Raw genomic sequence first — 15,298 nt, forward strand, 5'->3', positions numbered from 1 at the left:
CCAGCTCCAGGTCGAGCTGTTGTTCACCATCTTAGCTGTAGAGGGCAGTGTCACTGGCCCTCATGTGGGATCCGAACCGGGGCCCTGCTGCTCAGAGCTATCATCCCAAGCCAGCTCTTAACCAACGTGCCACTCAGCTGGCCCCAAGAAAGTATATTTTTAACTAAAACCACTGTGCAGTGGTGAGGAAGTATATTTTAACTGGGACCATTAGACAATTGTGAGAAAGAGGAAGTATATTTTTAAACTTTGCTGTCTTTGACAGAAAAGACTAGAGCCTTTTCTAACAATAGGAAGAGATTAGATCAGTGTTTATTTAATTTTATTTTTTAATGTTTATTGGGGATTAATGGTTAATAAAGTTACGTAGGTTTCAAGTGTACAATTCTATATATCATATTGTGTGTTAACCACCCAGAGTCTTAATGGGGGCAGTTTTGCCCCGTAGGGGACATTTGATAATACCTAGAGACATTTGTTTTACAACTGGAGGGGATACTACTGATATTTAGTGGGTAGAGTCCAGGGATGCTGCTAAGCATCCTAACAATGCACAGGATGGCACCGTCATAACAAAGTACCCAGCCCCAAATGTCAGTAGTGCAAAAAATGGGAAACCCTGGCTTAGCAAATTAGGAGATACTGGCTTAGATAAGACGGCAGACATCTCCTTGTTTGCAAAGTGAAAGCAAAAAGAAGCCATGATGTTGTGGCATTATTTTGAAGTGGCAAAAAGAGGAGAAATCCTTGTTACCACTTCTCTGTGAGGTGAGATGTGAGTGTTGTAGGAGGCTAGGTGACCCCTCCGCCCCAGAGGCCCAGAGAAAGGGCCTCAACCAGTGGGTTCTTTGCATCAAGCAGGAAAGAATTCCAGCATGAGCCAAAATGAAAGTAAAGCAAAGGATAAGTTTATTCAAAGAAAGGAAAGGAAGAAGCAGGCTACTCTGTAGACAGAGCAGCACCTCTCCTGCCAGGATTTGAGCCTATTTTCGGTGTCCCTGTATTAGGTGCTCTACATTCAAACTTGTAGGAGAAATATTCAGGGGTTTTCTTGGAAAAGGCAAAGGTTTCTCAGAAGAGCTCCATTGACCACTTTGTGTCCTTTTATGTCTTTTCATTTCCTACAGTGGGGGTGGGGGAGGATGTGTCTTTTAGTACATTAATATATTGTAATACAACATATAATGAGTCTTAGGTGGATGCCAGGTAAAATCAGTGTCTTTTTTGGTCTAGCTGGTCACAGCGGGTCTTTGCAGCTCCCAGATTATTAACTGTCCATCCTGCCTTGGGGTCTGGTGATAAACATCAAGGACAAGTTCCAAAAAGGACTGAGATTTCTTGTTCTGCAGCCAGTCCTGCGTTTTGTCTACCACATGAAGTCATTTGTTATTGAAAGGGAAAAGTTGAGACCATGTGAGGTTGAAAATCCGGGAGAGATTGTGAAAAACCCTTTGAATAACTAGGAGGTTAAATGGCCTGTTGGTCTTTTCCTTAAGTGTCAAGGGCCCATTTAGAGTAGGTGGCCTCGAATTTTTAGTGCTTTCCATATAACTGATTGGGTAGAAATTACGCAGGAGGACAGACAGATGGTTGGAATTATCCAGGGCAGGTGTTATCATAGGACAGAGAGAGAATTTAAAGTTTTGGAAAATATATTATTGAAGTGATGGGCCATGGCATTTCACATGTAGTGCTAAGGAAATAAGGATTCTAAATAGTGGAAAGGTAAATAAATAGCTTGGAAGTTTCCATGAGCTAGGAGAGCAGATGGAATCAACACAGGCTGAAAAAGTGAACATAGTTGGAAGTATAACTACTGTTTTGGGACTGGGATGTCTGACTTTTGGCCCTGAAGAGGGAAGGAGTCTCAGTAGATAATTTCAAGGTATATGGCTGAGATGAGGAAGCCATAGGTGTGTGCTAGTTAATGCCCAAGAGCATATAATCATCTTGAATCAAGGCAATACTGAGAGTCAAAATGAAGAATGAGAGTCAGGTGCCAATGACTTTAATGAGTCAGGTCTATATGTTGGTGCCAGTGCAGATGAGAAGCCAGTGAAGTAAGTGCCTCAGTGGAGATGAGATTTTTTGATAAATGGTGGGTAATGTTGTTTGATAAGTTGGTGGATACACATTAGGGATGGGAAGGTCAAGAACACCCACCATATTGCTTTGAGCTTGTACATGATATGCAAAACAAAACCCAGGATCAAAGACAACTTGAATGCATACAGGATGCACTATGATGGAATTGTTTTTGGTGTGAAGAAGAAACAGAAATCTTATGAATTCTCTTGTTAACATTGTACTGCAGAGCCCTGCCTGGAGTGGCCCATAGAAGCAAGAAAAAGAGGAGCATCCTGGTCCCTGCCTGGGCATATTTACTCACAGGCTTGCAGAATGGCAGCCACACATCTGCACACTATATTTGGTAAGTTCCTAGGGTGGATACATTTCACCAGAATTGAGTGGTCCCTCTACCTTAGAGGGGCCACAAATTAAGGGAGCTGAGCAGCCACAGAGGACAGGGAAGGAGGGGCCAAAATGCGAGGAGGTGGGTGTAGAGCTCTAGGAACACTTGGAACCCCAGAGTTTGCTTATGACTGACTCAATATCCTTTGGGATTTTGGAGGCAAGGGCATATGTGCACAGTAGGGAGGGGAAAGAAAATTTAAAGGATGCAAAAATTATCCCATCCAGTTGTTTTATATACTTGGGAAAGATAACAACTCCACCTTTCTAAATTTCAATTTCCTTGTCTAAGAAAATTGAGACTATATATCCACTCCTCACAGGGAGCAAGGCACCCTACTTTCTGGCTCTGGGTGGGGTAGGTTGCTCTCGATAATACGTTTTGTGTTTGTGTACGTGTGTGACTCAATTGATGTGGGGCAATTTCTAGGCTTGTGAGTGTTGTGATATTGGATGTACCTAGAGTCTCATGTCACCCTCTTCTCTATCTCTGCCTGTCCTAGACCCTGCCTCTGCCCATGAGAGGATCACAGAAGTGGAACATTTCCACTCTGAGTTGCAGGTGAGTCAAGAATTTTTTTCTTTCTCTTATCATCAGGTGAATGCATCTCCTTCCAATGCTCTGGAGCCTCACAACCCAACCTGCATCTTGAGACTTCCAATGGAATTTCCAACAAAATTCTCCCACTACCCTACCATTTACACATTTTTTCAGGCATCCTTCCTGCTGAGTCTTTTTAGGGAAAGTAAAAGAAGGATATAAGATTCTCTTAGCCTCAAAAAATGTGTGGTCACTCTGGGAAATAATTTGTTCAGTTAGTAAGTATTTCTCTCATGCTTGCAATGTGTTCTGGTCTGTATTAGACCCTGTAGATAGAAGAGAGTAAAAGTTCTCTTTGGGAGGTTGAAAAGGATAACTATTGCTTTGTTCTGTACACCTGAAACTAACAATAAAAAAAAAGTTCTCAGGCTATCAGTGGAGAGATACATTTCATCTTGTGTCAGAGATGCCTTAAATTCTTGAGACTGGCTGAGATCACTTAAGGAGTGAGCATGAATAGAGAAAGGAAGATTCTGAGAAATGGGTCCTGGATTAAATGAGGAGACTCCTCAGAATTTTGAAATTGCTATGAAACATGTCTTTTGTTCCCAGTGCTGTCACCCATGATCCTCTTCCCAAAACCATTGGTGGGGTTGGTTGAGACAAAATGTATTAATATTTTAGAACTCAATAACCTTTGAGGATGTGACCATGAACTTTACCCGGGAGGAGTGGGAATTGCTGAATTCATCTCAGAGAAAACTGTACAGAGATGTGATGCTGGAGAACTATAGAAACTTGGCTTCACTGGGTAAGGATATTACACAATCCCTTCATTTATCTATTAAGCTTGGGCATGGATTTCTGGGATGAGTAAACCCCAATCATCATGTGGTATAGACTATAGTTTTCCTGTAGGTTTTTGCAGATTTTCACTTTAAAAAAAATTAGCTGTATTTAACTATAATTCACATCATAATTTATCCATTTAATGTGCACAAAATAATTTTTGTTTAGTATATTCACAGAGTTGTGCAACCATCGCCACTAATTTCAGAACATTTTCATTGCCCAGCCTACAGAACATTTCATTCCTTCCTACCTACAGCCACTGGCAACAACTAATCTACTTTCAGTTTCTATAGATTTGCCTGTTCTGAACATTTCATATTAATGGAATCCTATCACATGTGGTTTTTGTGACTAGTTTCTTTCTTTCTTTCTTTCTTTCTTTCTTTCTTTCTTTCTTTCTTTCTTTCTTCTTTCTTTCTTTTTTTATAGCTGAGCCATCCTGCCACCTGTTGGCAGCTCAGCTCGGGCTGGGACTCCAACCACTGTTGCTCAGAGCTTCCACTCTTGAGCGAGATTTTAACCAACTGAGCCACTTGGCTGGCCCTTCATTCATTTTCTTTTTGATGCTATTGTCAATGAAATTGCTTTCTGGATTTTATTTTGCTCTATACTATGCTCATTGCTAGTATATAGAAATACAATTGATATTTTGTGTATGATCTTGTACCATGCAACCTTGTTGAACTTGTTTATTTATTACAATAGTTTTTTTGTGGATTGCTTCAGATTTTCTATTAATAAGCTTATGACATCTGTGAATAGAGGTTATTTATTTTTTTCCTTGCCTAATTGCTCTGACTAGAGCCCCAGTGTAATGTTGAATAGAAGTGGCCAGAGTGGACGTTCTTGTTCCTAATCTTAGGGGAACAGTTTTCTGTCTTTGTCTATTAAGTATTTTTATAATAGGTGATTTAAATCTTCACTTACTAAATCCAAAATCTGGGCACCTTAAGGGACATTGGCTACTTCTCCCCCACCATATGTGGTATACTTTCCTGTGCATTTGCATGTATCATAATTTTTTTGAAAATGGATGTTTTAGATAATTTACCAACTCTAGTATCGGATCCCTCTGCCATCAAGGTATGTTGTTGTTGCTGGCTTTTGTTGTTGTTTTCTTGTCAGTGCTTATTTATTGGTGGCTTCTAGATGAATTCTGTATTCCCTGCAGTATGTAGCCACAGAGTTTTCTGCTAGCTTTTTATTTTAATTACTTATTTTTATTTTTAAAGCTGGCTTATTAGGAGTACATATTGGTCATTATAATTTACTAGTCTGTCAATCATTGGTTAAAGGACTTTCTTAAATGCTTTGCCTATATCTCTTCCTCCCTTTGCCAAGGGGATCTATGTGAGAAGTCATGCCTTTCAGCTTCAGGTAAATTATAAGACTGGCTTAGCTTTCACTTCCTGCCTGGGTAGGGTCTTAAAAGCTCAGTAGACGTGGGTGACTTAGGATTTATTGGTTTCTGCATCTTTCCTGGGCATGTGCACAGCCTCACTCATGCTCACAGACTTGTAGATCCCCTGGAACTTGCTGGAGCTTATAAAAATTACCCATTGTTGTTTAGTTTTTCTGGTTTTCCTTTCAAATTACCAACCAGTCATTTGTTTTCCCAAAGTGAAGTCACAGCCATAGCATCTTACTAGCAGGTTGCTATTGTTTTGGTAATACCTTGGGGGTAAGAGTTTTTTTTTTCTGAGTAAAGTCAAATAGCCACATCCTGAAAAGAGATTTTCTAGGAAGTTGCAAGTTTAGAAAAAAGATATTGACTGTTCTGGGGATTTTTTTTTCTTTGTGGAGCTCCAAAAGTGGTCAGACCTCTCTGTTTACTGCAAGACTGATGGTTTTTGGCTGCCACACTATGGAACTGAGGAGGTAGGAGGAATAGGGGTAATCTCAAGTTAAAATGTCACAGATACTGTTCTCTTACCAAGGTTCAATGATTTCTCTTGGGTATAAAATTTTCCATTTGTTTTGTGGCTTTAGTTAATCTGCAGAGTTCTGAAATAATTGATTCTAGTTGTTTTGCTTATCATTTATTGTTTTGGTGGGAGTTAACCAGGGTCCTTAGTCTATCATTCTGGAAGGTGATCTCCCAAGTGCTTTGCTTTTGTTTTGTCCATTAGAAATTTGTCATGATAATTTTGCTGCTCCTAAAGTCACACTTGCCTATCTTCAGAACCTTGAAGGCCAAGTTGTTGGCACAGTTTGATGGTGGTTTTTGTTGTACACTGTGTGGTACTTGCATGTCTCCTCCTATAGGGCATCAATTCAGCAAACCCACTCTGATCACTGAGATGGAGCAGGAAGATGAAGTAGAGACAATAGAGAGAATTCACCAAAATACCTGTTCAGGTGACTACCAAGCATCTATGAATGTTTTGCTTACCAGATCTGGTTGGGGTGAGGAGGAGATACAATATGAAATGTCAGTCAGGAAACTTTAAAAAACACCCTTTCAATCTGAGAAGAAAACAGAGACCATTTCGTCTGAACTTCCTCATGTAGTTTCAACTTTCCCCAATCTTTCACTTTTTATCTATGGTTACCATACTGAAGGTCTGGCTGCTAGCTGCATGAAAGCCAAAACTCAAGAGATGAGTTTGGTAGAAAGAAAAACAGGTTTATTAAAAATGCAGGCATTCTGGGAGGATGGCAGACTCCTGTCCAAAGGCCATCACCCCTCACCCTCAGCCAGCCAAAAAGTTTTATAAGCAAGTAAGAGGCAGAACAAGGGAAAGGTATATATGTGTGTGTGTGTGTGTGTGTGTGTGTGTGTGTGTGTGTGTGGTGTGGTCTTGGCCTGGAGTCAACAGTCATTGAATAGGCACTTCTTGGAGGCTGATTTGTTTCAGGGATAGGGGCGGATCCTATGCAGATGTATAAACCTCTTTCTGTCCTGGAGGTTTCCTTGAGGCTATTGAGCCTGGTATGCATCTGGTCTGGAGTAAACAGAAGCATTGAAACTGGTATGCAGAGTAAATGTATAGTAAACATAACCATTAAGATTTGGCAGGTGAAGAGGGAGGCAAAGAAAACAACAACTTTCAAAAAGTCCCAAGATAAACTACACTGTTAAATTGAATTATACTAGAGGTTTAAATCTTAAAATAGAAAATACAGTCACCCTTACATCATTTCATGCTCTCTGTGCTCTGAGATATGTCTTGCTCTTTAATGCTAACATTTGAAAAAGTTGTTTAATTCTTCCTACTTTGCATACATAATATCTTTTGCCTGTTAACATATTTTTTAATCATGATAGAACCATTTCTTAGTAAATTACATAAAATACTAAATCAGGTAAATATCATTCCTTTGATCATGAATGCATTTTTCTTTCATGTTGTCTTCCTAAGTTTGGGTCAGCATTTGAAGAGAAATTCACATGGGCCTCACTTTTTTATTATCATCCTACCATTTGAGTTTATGTTTCCCCTTTGTTAAAGACTGGGTTTGAACCTTACCTGATTTTGTCAACATGTCACCAAGTCTTTTCTAAAACTTACTTTTCCCCAATTTGTTCAGATGGGATGATTCTCCTGAAAACCAAACAATTACAACATCAACAAGATATTTTGGAAAAAGAAACACTCAGTGGCAAGAAGAAGGTAAGCTTTATGTGCAATAATTTCTTATCCTGCACATTAGAAATCCAGAATTCCAGATGATAGAAAAGGAGCACATGAGCTAGAGGGTAATTTGAGGCAATTAAATCACACTTGTTTCACCAAAAGAAAGCAGATTTTCTAAAAACCATTATTTTGAAGGAAATTCACAACCTAACTCCAAAAATGGTTACAGAGAATCCCCAAAATAAATATCTTCATAATGGAGATTAGACATTAAATGTTTAAAACATAATTCACTCTAAAGTAATTATATGTTAAAACTTTGTTGAAGGGACCCTGATGGAGCCATCCGGTATAGCATTCAGCTTAATCAAAGTTGATAAACACAAGCAGTCAGAAACTGTATTCACTAAAGAAATAGTAAATAAATTCTAATGCCAATAAAGTGCTTGTTAGACATGTCAGAATTTGTGTGTGTGTGGATAGGGAGATTCTCAATCAATATGATGAATATTATAAATCTTGTGATCATAACTCACATTTTAATCAATAGGCACAAACTCATGAAGGCAAACTCATTGAATGGAATGAGATTGGTAAAGCCTTGAGCAAGAAATCTAGCATTCCTCAGAAAAAGAGAATTCATCCTGGAGAGAAACCCCATCAATGCCTTGACTCTAGAAAAGCCCTCAGAGATTGCTCACGTCTTAGGCCACATAAGAGAATTCTTTCCGAGGAAATGTCCCAGGAATGTAAAAAAGATGAAAATGCCTTCACCAAGAGCTCTTACTTAACCATGAACAAGAGACAACATACAAGAGACAAATTCTATGAATGCAGTCACTGTGGGAAAGTCTTAAGTTCAATCTTACACCTTAAGAAGCATGAAAAAACTCACATTAGAAAGAAATCTTTTGAATGTAGTCAGTGTGGTAAATTATTACAAAGCCATGCAGCTATTAAGTTGCACATGAGAACCCACACTGGGGAAAAACCTTTTAAGTGTAATCAATGCGGGAAAGCATACAGCTCAAATTCTTACCTTACGCGACACAAGAGAATTCATACTGGGGAGAAGCCCTATGAATGCCATGACTGTGGGAAAACTTTCAGAGATAGCTCACTTCTCAGGCAACATAAAGGAGTTCACTTAAGAGAAAAACCCTACAGATGTAATCAATGCAGCAAAACCTTCTCTAGGAGATGTAGGCTTACCACGCATGAGATAACACATACTGGAGAGAAACCTTATGCATGCAATGATTGTGGGAAAACCTTTAGTATTTTTGCATACCTTAAAAGACATGAGAGAATCCACACTAGAGAGAAATCCTTTGAATGTAGCCACTGTGGAAAAGTACTAAGTAGTCAGTCATCCCTTAAGACACACCTGCGGATACATACTGGAGAGAAACCTTACAAGTGTGATCAATGTGGGAGAACTTTTAGAGTTAGCTCTAATCTTGTCATGCATAAGAAAATTCATACTGGAGAGAAACCCTTCAAGTGCAATGACTGTGGAAAATCCTTTAGGGATCGCTCATGCCTTAAAGAACATGTGAGAATTCATACTGGAGAAAAACCCTTTATGTGTAATGAATGTGGAAAAGCTTTTAGAGTAAAATCTTTCCTCATATTGCACAAGACAGTTCATGCAAGAATGAAACAATATGAATGTAAGGAATGTGGGAAAGTCTTCAGTGGTTTCTTATCTCATAGGAGACATAAGAAAAACCATACCAGGGAAATGAAACCCTTTAAGTGTAGTGAGTGTGGAAAAGCCTTTAGGAGGCATGTCTCTCTTACAATACACATAAGAACTCACACAGGAGAGAAACCTTATGAGTGTAATCAATGTGGGAAAACCTTTAGTGTGAGGTGTAATCTTACTGTGCACAAGAGAGTACATACAGGAGAAAAACCCTATAAATGCAATGTTTGTGGGCGTGCTTTCAGTAAACTTGTATACCTCCGGTGCCATGAAAGAACTCATGATGGATAAAACTCCTAATGATGTACATGTACAGCAGCATTCAGTGAACTCACAATCTTCCAAACATACAAACAAATGCTAACTGAAGAGAAAAACTGGATGTAAAGAATGTGGGAAAGCATCTAAATAACACATATGAGGGAGAAACCTTAGTTACGCTATGACCATGAGAAATTCTTTGTTCATTCATCATCCCTTAGAAGATATGTAATAGCTCAACACTGAAGAGAAAAACTTTTAATATCTTTAAAACTTGTTATTTGCAAAAAATGAACACCTACTGTATTAAGCCACTATGATTTCTGTTTTGTTTTGTTTTGTTGTGTGTTGTGTGTGTGTATTTGTGTGTGTATGTGTGTGTGTGTGTGTGTGTGTGTGTGTGTGTGTGTGTGTTTATGTTGGTGGCGGGAGGAAGGTTCTTTTACTCCCAAGTGATGGCAATCACTAACCAACATATGGCAGTCCAGTTTTTAAAAATATATTGGAGGTGCCAAAAAATGTATACAAGTGGACCTTTGGTCAACAATGTTGAAGCAGTAGCTCGCCGTAATCAGAAGTGCCTGGATGCTGATGGTGACCACTTTGAGCACCTCTCATAATTGCAGACGTCAAACATGACTTGTATTCATGTTCTGTTATCAGTATATATCGAGTATTACAATTTTAATAATTGTTTCCTTTTTTTTCTTAAAATGCGTATACATTTTCCGGTACCTTCTGTATATATATATAGTAAAAAAAACCTGAATAATTATTTGGTATAAGGATGTGGGTTTTTTCTTTTTTTTTTTAAAGATTTTTATTGCAGAATTGGGGGTATGGGAACAGTGCTGGGGAATTGGGGAAGGAGAACAGACAAGTTGCTGTCGTTTTGTTCTTCAGTCTGGTTGTGGAGGACGTTGCTTCACTGGCCCAAGTTGGAACCATCATTGTGCTCTTCCCAGGCAAGGCAGATCAGTCGCCGGCTTCTGGACGGCTGCTCACTGCGGCTGCTGGCCGCTCACGCTGGCTGCTGGCTACATATGGTAGCCCATGGCAACCCACTGCCACAGGGGCTGCAGCCTACGCCGTCGCCGGCGACTCACGGCAGCCCAGCTCCAGGTTGAGCTGTTGTTCAGCATCTTAGCTGTAGAGGGCAGTGTCACTGGCCCTCATATGTGGGATCCAAACCGGGGCCCTCTGGCATCCCAAGCAAGTTCTTAACCATTGCGCCACTCGGCCAGCCCAGGGATGTGTTTTTTTTAATTAAGATTTTAATTAAAATATAGCTAACATTATATTAGTTTTAGGTGTACATCATAGTTATTCAACAGTACTCACCTGACACTATATAGAGTTATTACCACATTATTGATTACATTCCCTATGCTAAAGAAGTGATCACCATAAGTCCAGCAACTATCTGACACTGTACTACGCTGTCACAACATCATTTACTATATTTCCTATGTTGCACATTATATCCTCAAACTTATTTGTTTTAAGGGATGTATGTTTAATAGATGTTTACCTATAAATAAAGCTTTTAAATTATGTTTACAAATCATCTATTGTATATACTTACATCTTTCATGTCTCTTAACCTACCATTTCCTGTCACAAGGTCCATAATGAATCTTCCCACAAAAATTGTGGATGGTTAAATTTTTGGGATTCTGAACTTACAACATAACCTTGTTGTTTACGTTTAGCATGTACAAAAATGTCTGACAATTAACTTCGTGAAGTCACCCTAGAAAAAGTGCTACATACCTCATTGCTGAATATCACTGTGGTCACCTTTGAAGTACTCCCCTTGGGTGGCTATGCACCAATGCCAACACCTAGTCCACCTTTCAAATCAATTTTGGAACTCTTTCTGGAATGGCCATCAGAGCTGTCATCGTATTACCCTTGATGTCCTGAATGTTATCAAAATGTCTTCCTTTCACATTTCCTTTATCTTTGGGTAAAGAAGTCATTGGGGGCCAGATCAGGGGAGTAGGGAGGGTGTTCCCAATACAGTTAATTTCTTACTGGCTAAAAATTCCATCACAGACAGTGCCATGTGAGCTGGTGCAGTGTCGTGATGCAAGAACCACGGATTGTTTGGGAAATATTCAGGTTGTTTTTGTATAACTTTTTTTTTTAAGATTTTATTGGGGAATTGGGGGAGGGGAACAGACAAGTTGCTGTCCTTTTGTTCTTCAGTTTAGTTGTGGAGGATGTTGCTTCACTGGTCCATATTGGTATTGTGATTATTTCGCTCTTCCTGGCTGAGGCAGTCGGTCGCCGGCGGTGGGACGGATGCTCATGGTGGCTGCCAGCCACTCACGGTGGCTCACGGCAGCCCACTGCAGCCCCACTGCAGCCTATGCCATCGCCTGCGACTCATGGCAGCCCAGCCACAGGTTGAGCTGTTGTTCACCATCTTAGCTGTGGAGGGTGCAGTGTCACTGGCCCCCAATGTGGGATCCGAACCAGCAGCCCTGCTGCTCAGAGCTCATGCTCCCAAGCCAACTCTTAACCAACTGAGCCACTTGGCCAGCCCTCATCTAACTTTTTTATGCAGCTTTTTCAAGCACTTCCAAATAGTAAACTTAGTTAACTGTTTGTCCGGTTGGTACAAATTTATAATGAATAATCCCTCTGATATCAAAAAAGGTTAGCCAACATCGTTGCAACAACTTTGCAAGCTTAATTGTCTGACCTTGTAACTCTATGAATATTTACAAGATAGAACACAACTGTAATAACTACAGCACTGTGGCGGGCCAGCCACCACAAGTCGATCAGTACCCGAAGGGGGGAGTGGGAATGAATAAAAAGACACTCACACAAATGCTGATGCGGCCGGTCTTCAGTGATGCTGAAGCCCCGAGTTTATTTCTCATCACCAATATATGCAGTTTGAGTATGTGCAACACTGCAGGGACAACTATGCATTACCTCATTCAGAAGCAGATCATTAACTATCTACTGGAGACTTAAAGATCAGAGGGACCTTAGGGAGTCAGCTTCCCAGGACACTTTCTTCCATTAACCCAGATAGCCATCTATCTATAGTGTCTCCTAAGGAACTGACCTTCTCACCACATACCTCAGCAACTTGTAAGCACCCTCCAGATAAGGCAGAGACAATGCCTTAGGAGCAGAAACAGGTTAAGCATTAACCGAGCCAGTCTGTAAGGCTCTGAATTACCTGTAACCATGGCTCCCCACACAGCACAACATTGGTCAGAAAAATAAAATATCAGCACCCAAGAATCATCATTTAATGCTCCCTCTCAATCACTAATGACCCTGATTCCTGCTACCAGAATGTAAGTACTCTATGAATCATGCATTTTTAACAGCTTATTGAGGTATAATTTGCATACCAAAAAGTTCACCCTTTTGAAGTATAAAATTCAATGGTTTTTAGATATTTCATGCCTGTCTTCCACTCAACAGATTTATGAGATCCATCTATGTGGTTCCATTTATTGGGAGTTTATTGTCATTGCTGCAGTTTTCCTTTGTGTGAATATGCATATTTTATTCATTCAACTGTTTTGGACATTTCAGTTATTTATAGCTGGGATAGTTTACAAATAGTTCTGCTATGAATATTCTTGTACATGTATTTTGGTTCACAATTGTACATATTTATGTTGGGTATATATTTAGAAGTATAATTTATGTGTCACGGGGAATACATATAGTCACATTCAGTACTAAACAATTTTCCAAAGTAGTTTGAAAACCAATATACATTTCTGCTATCTTGCTAATATTTTACATTGTCTTTTTATTTTGGCCATTTTGATGAGTTTGTAGTGGTACCATATCTTGATTTAAACTTGATTTTGATTTTTTTTGTTTTGTAAAACTTTTTATTGAGCTACTTTTACTCTTACAGTAAAGTGAAAATAATAATATGGAGAGTTCCTGTATATTCCTCCGTTTCCCAATGCTAATGCATTCAATTGGTCAATTGCTTCCTTTATGGTTAGTGCTTTTATTGTGATCTTTTTAAAGAGTGCTGGTTTTGATGTCTATCTTTCAGGCATCCTCTAAAAGCCTGCCCAAGTAAGTAGTAAATTGGTTTTCTTTGCTACCCCTTTTCTATAATAGTACTGACTTAATTTGTGAAGTGCTTTAAGAAAAGGGAAAATTTTCTTAGAATGACTTTGTGGAGATGACCCCATGATACATTCTCTGCATATTTGAGTCTCTGTTTCTGTGGGGACATACACCACTCTGGTTCTCTAGTCCTTTAGTGATAACCTCTGACTCAGAGAAAGCTGTGAAATTGGTCTAAGGGGAACCCCACCAGTTCCCTTAAGGTCAGACCCAAGAATTCAAGGATGAGATTCTCTGGATGTAAGAAGAAACATGTAGGAAGAGAAATGATGTATCAGTCATCCAGGAGTTCTCTTCTAGGAGCTGTGCTCCTTAAGGATTTTAACTGCCTTGCGGAAGAAACAACAGTACATGTTTGGCTAACGAGGAGCTTTGGGAGTTGAGACCCCAAGGCCACAGGGACCAAAAATAGTCTACCTGTTACCACTTTACTCAATAGACCTATTCAAGTCAGGAAACAGCACAGCTGAGTCTCCTGAGATGATCCTTCTTTCCCAGGAGTCCAGTTGCCTTACTTGGTCCATCTGACCTTCCTGGGGACAGATTTCCCATTTCCATACTTCAATATCCAGAGGAAAGGTGAATTACTCATTGATGGCTCCAAGGTAATCTGAAATGCCCCAGTAAATGCTGTGAGATATTGTACAGTTTTTATTTTATACCAGTCTATCTGGAGGACATCCAAGAGGTAAGAGAAAGCTTAGTAGGATTAAGTTATAAGTGAAATTTGAAACTAATTTTCGACCCTCTTCTTGAAATATTTGCATTCCCTTTTTCAACTAATTTACAATTAGCTTTTATCATTTCTGGCTCCTACTCTGTCTTCTAAATTCCAGGGATTCTTTCCCCACCTGGGTATGAATTAACCTCTTCAAAAATCAGACAGATATTCTACAATTCCCTCATTTCCCTTATTTTGGGGGATGCATGAATGGTGCTAAGATGGTCATGGTGAGTTTGGCTTCTCAATTTTCCCATATCTGGTTCCAGATTTCAACTTTAAAGGAGAGCTCAAGTCTCATCCTGTCTCTTAACTGTGAGGACTCTGGGATTGGAGACAGATGCACTAGCCTACCTTTCCAGCCTTTCTTTGAAAACCCCAAAAACCAAAACATAAAATATTTTAAACCATCAGAATAGCACAAGTAAGCAGGGACATAAAAAGCCATGCAACCACTTTCCAGAATTAATGCTGAAATTTTGCCATATTGGCTTCAGACACCTTTTAAAATTAATAAAGTATTACACATACACCTAAAGTCTTTGTTTTATTACTTTTTAACAGAATTTCAGACATCCAAAATCTACAATGAAAGGCCTTTCTTTGCCTTCATACAGGGGTAACTTTTTTTTTCTATTCTGGAATGGGAAGCTCTTTGACATATGGTTGGCCTCAGGAATAACTATATCATCATGGAAAAAATCCTCTTTATTATTGTTTATTCCTCTCCTTCCCTCTCAGAGGTTACCAGTCTGAGGAATTTGATGGGTACCATATTTCCCCATGTATAAGGTGCTCCCATGTATAAGGCGCACCTTAATTTTGGGGCCTGAAATTTGAAAAAAAGTGTATTGCATAAAGTTATTGAACTCAAGTTTGTTTTTTTTTTAAGATTTTTATTGGGGAATTGGGGGGGATGGGAACAGTGATGGGGAATTGGGGGAAGGGGAACAGACAAGTTGCTATCGTTTTGTTCTTCAATCTAGTTGTGGAGGACGTTGCTTCAATGGCCCAAGTTGGCACCATCATTGTGCTCTTCC

At 39.5% G+C, this 15,298-nt stretch overlaps 1 protein-coding gene across 1 annotated transcript; it reads left to right on the plus strand.

Annotated features, from left to right (window-relative positions):
• Positions 1-3,724: 3,724 nt before the first annotated feature.
• LOC109376475 (zinc finger protein OZF-like) lies at positions 3,725-9,442 on the plus strand. The gene is made up of 4 exons (XM_019632401.1): positions 3,725-3,824; positions 6,131-6,223; positions 7,397-7,479; positions 7,994-9,442. The coding sequence occupies exons 1-4, from the start codon at positions 3,725-3,727 to the stop codon at positions 9,440-9,442; spliced, it is 1,725 nt and encodes a 574-aa protein (XP_019487946.1).
• The last annotated feature ends 5,856 nt before the right edge of the window (positions 9,443-15,298 follow it).

This window comes from Hipposideros armiger, unplaced genomic scaffold (assembly GCF_001890085.2).
Source record: "Hipposideros armiger isolate ML-2016 unplaced genomic scaffold, ASM189008v1 scaffold_1138, whole genome shotgun sequence".
In the NCBI taxonomy this organism is placed as follows: Eukaryota; Metazoa; Chordata; class Mammalia; order Chiroptera; family Hipposideridae; genus Hipposideros; species Hipposideros armiger.

Bases quoted from the DNA above. Each gene is read 5' to 3' on its own strand.
- LOC109376475 (XM_019632401.1), top strand. From the start codon at position 3,725: ATGAACTTTACCCGGGAGGAGTGGGAATTGCTGAATTCATCTCAGAGA. The intron at 3,825-6,130 runs GTAAGGATATTA...CTCCTCCTATAG, and splicing joins TAGAAACTTGGCTTCACTGG to GGCATCAATTCAGCAAACCC. The intron at 7,480-7,993 runs GTAAGCTTTATG...TTTAATCAATAG, and splicing joins CACTCAGTGGCAAGAAGAAG to GCACAAACTCATGAAGGCAA.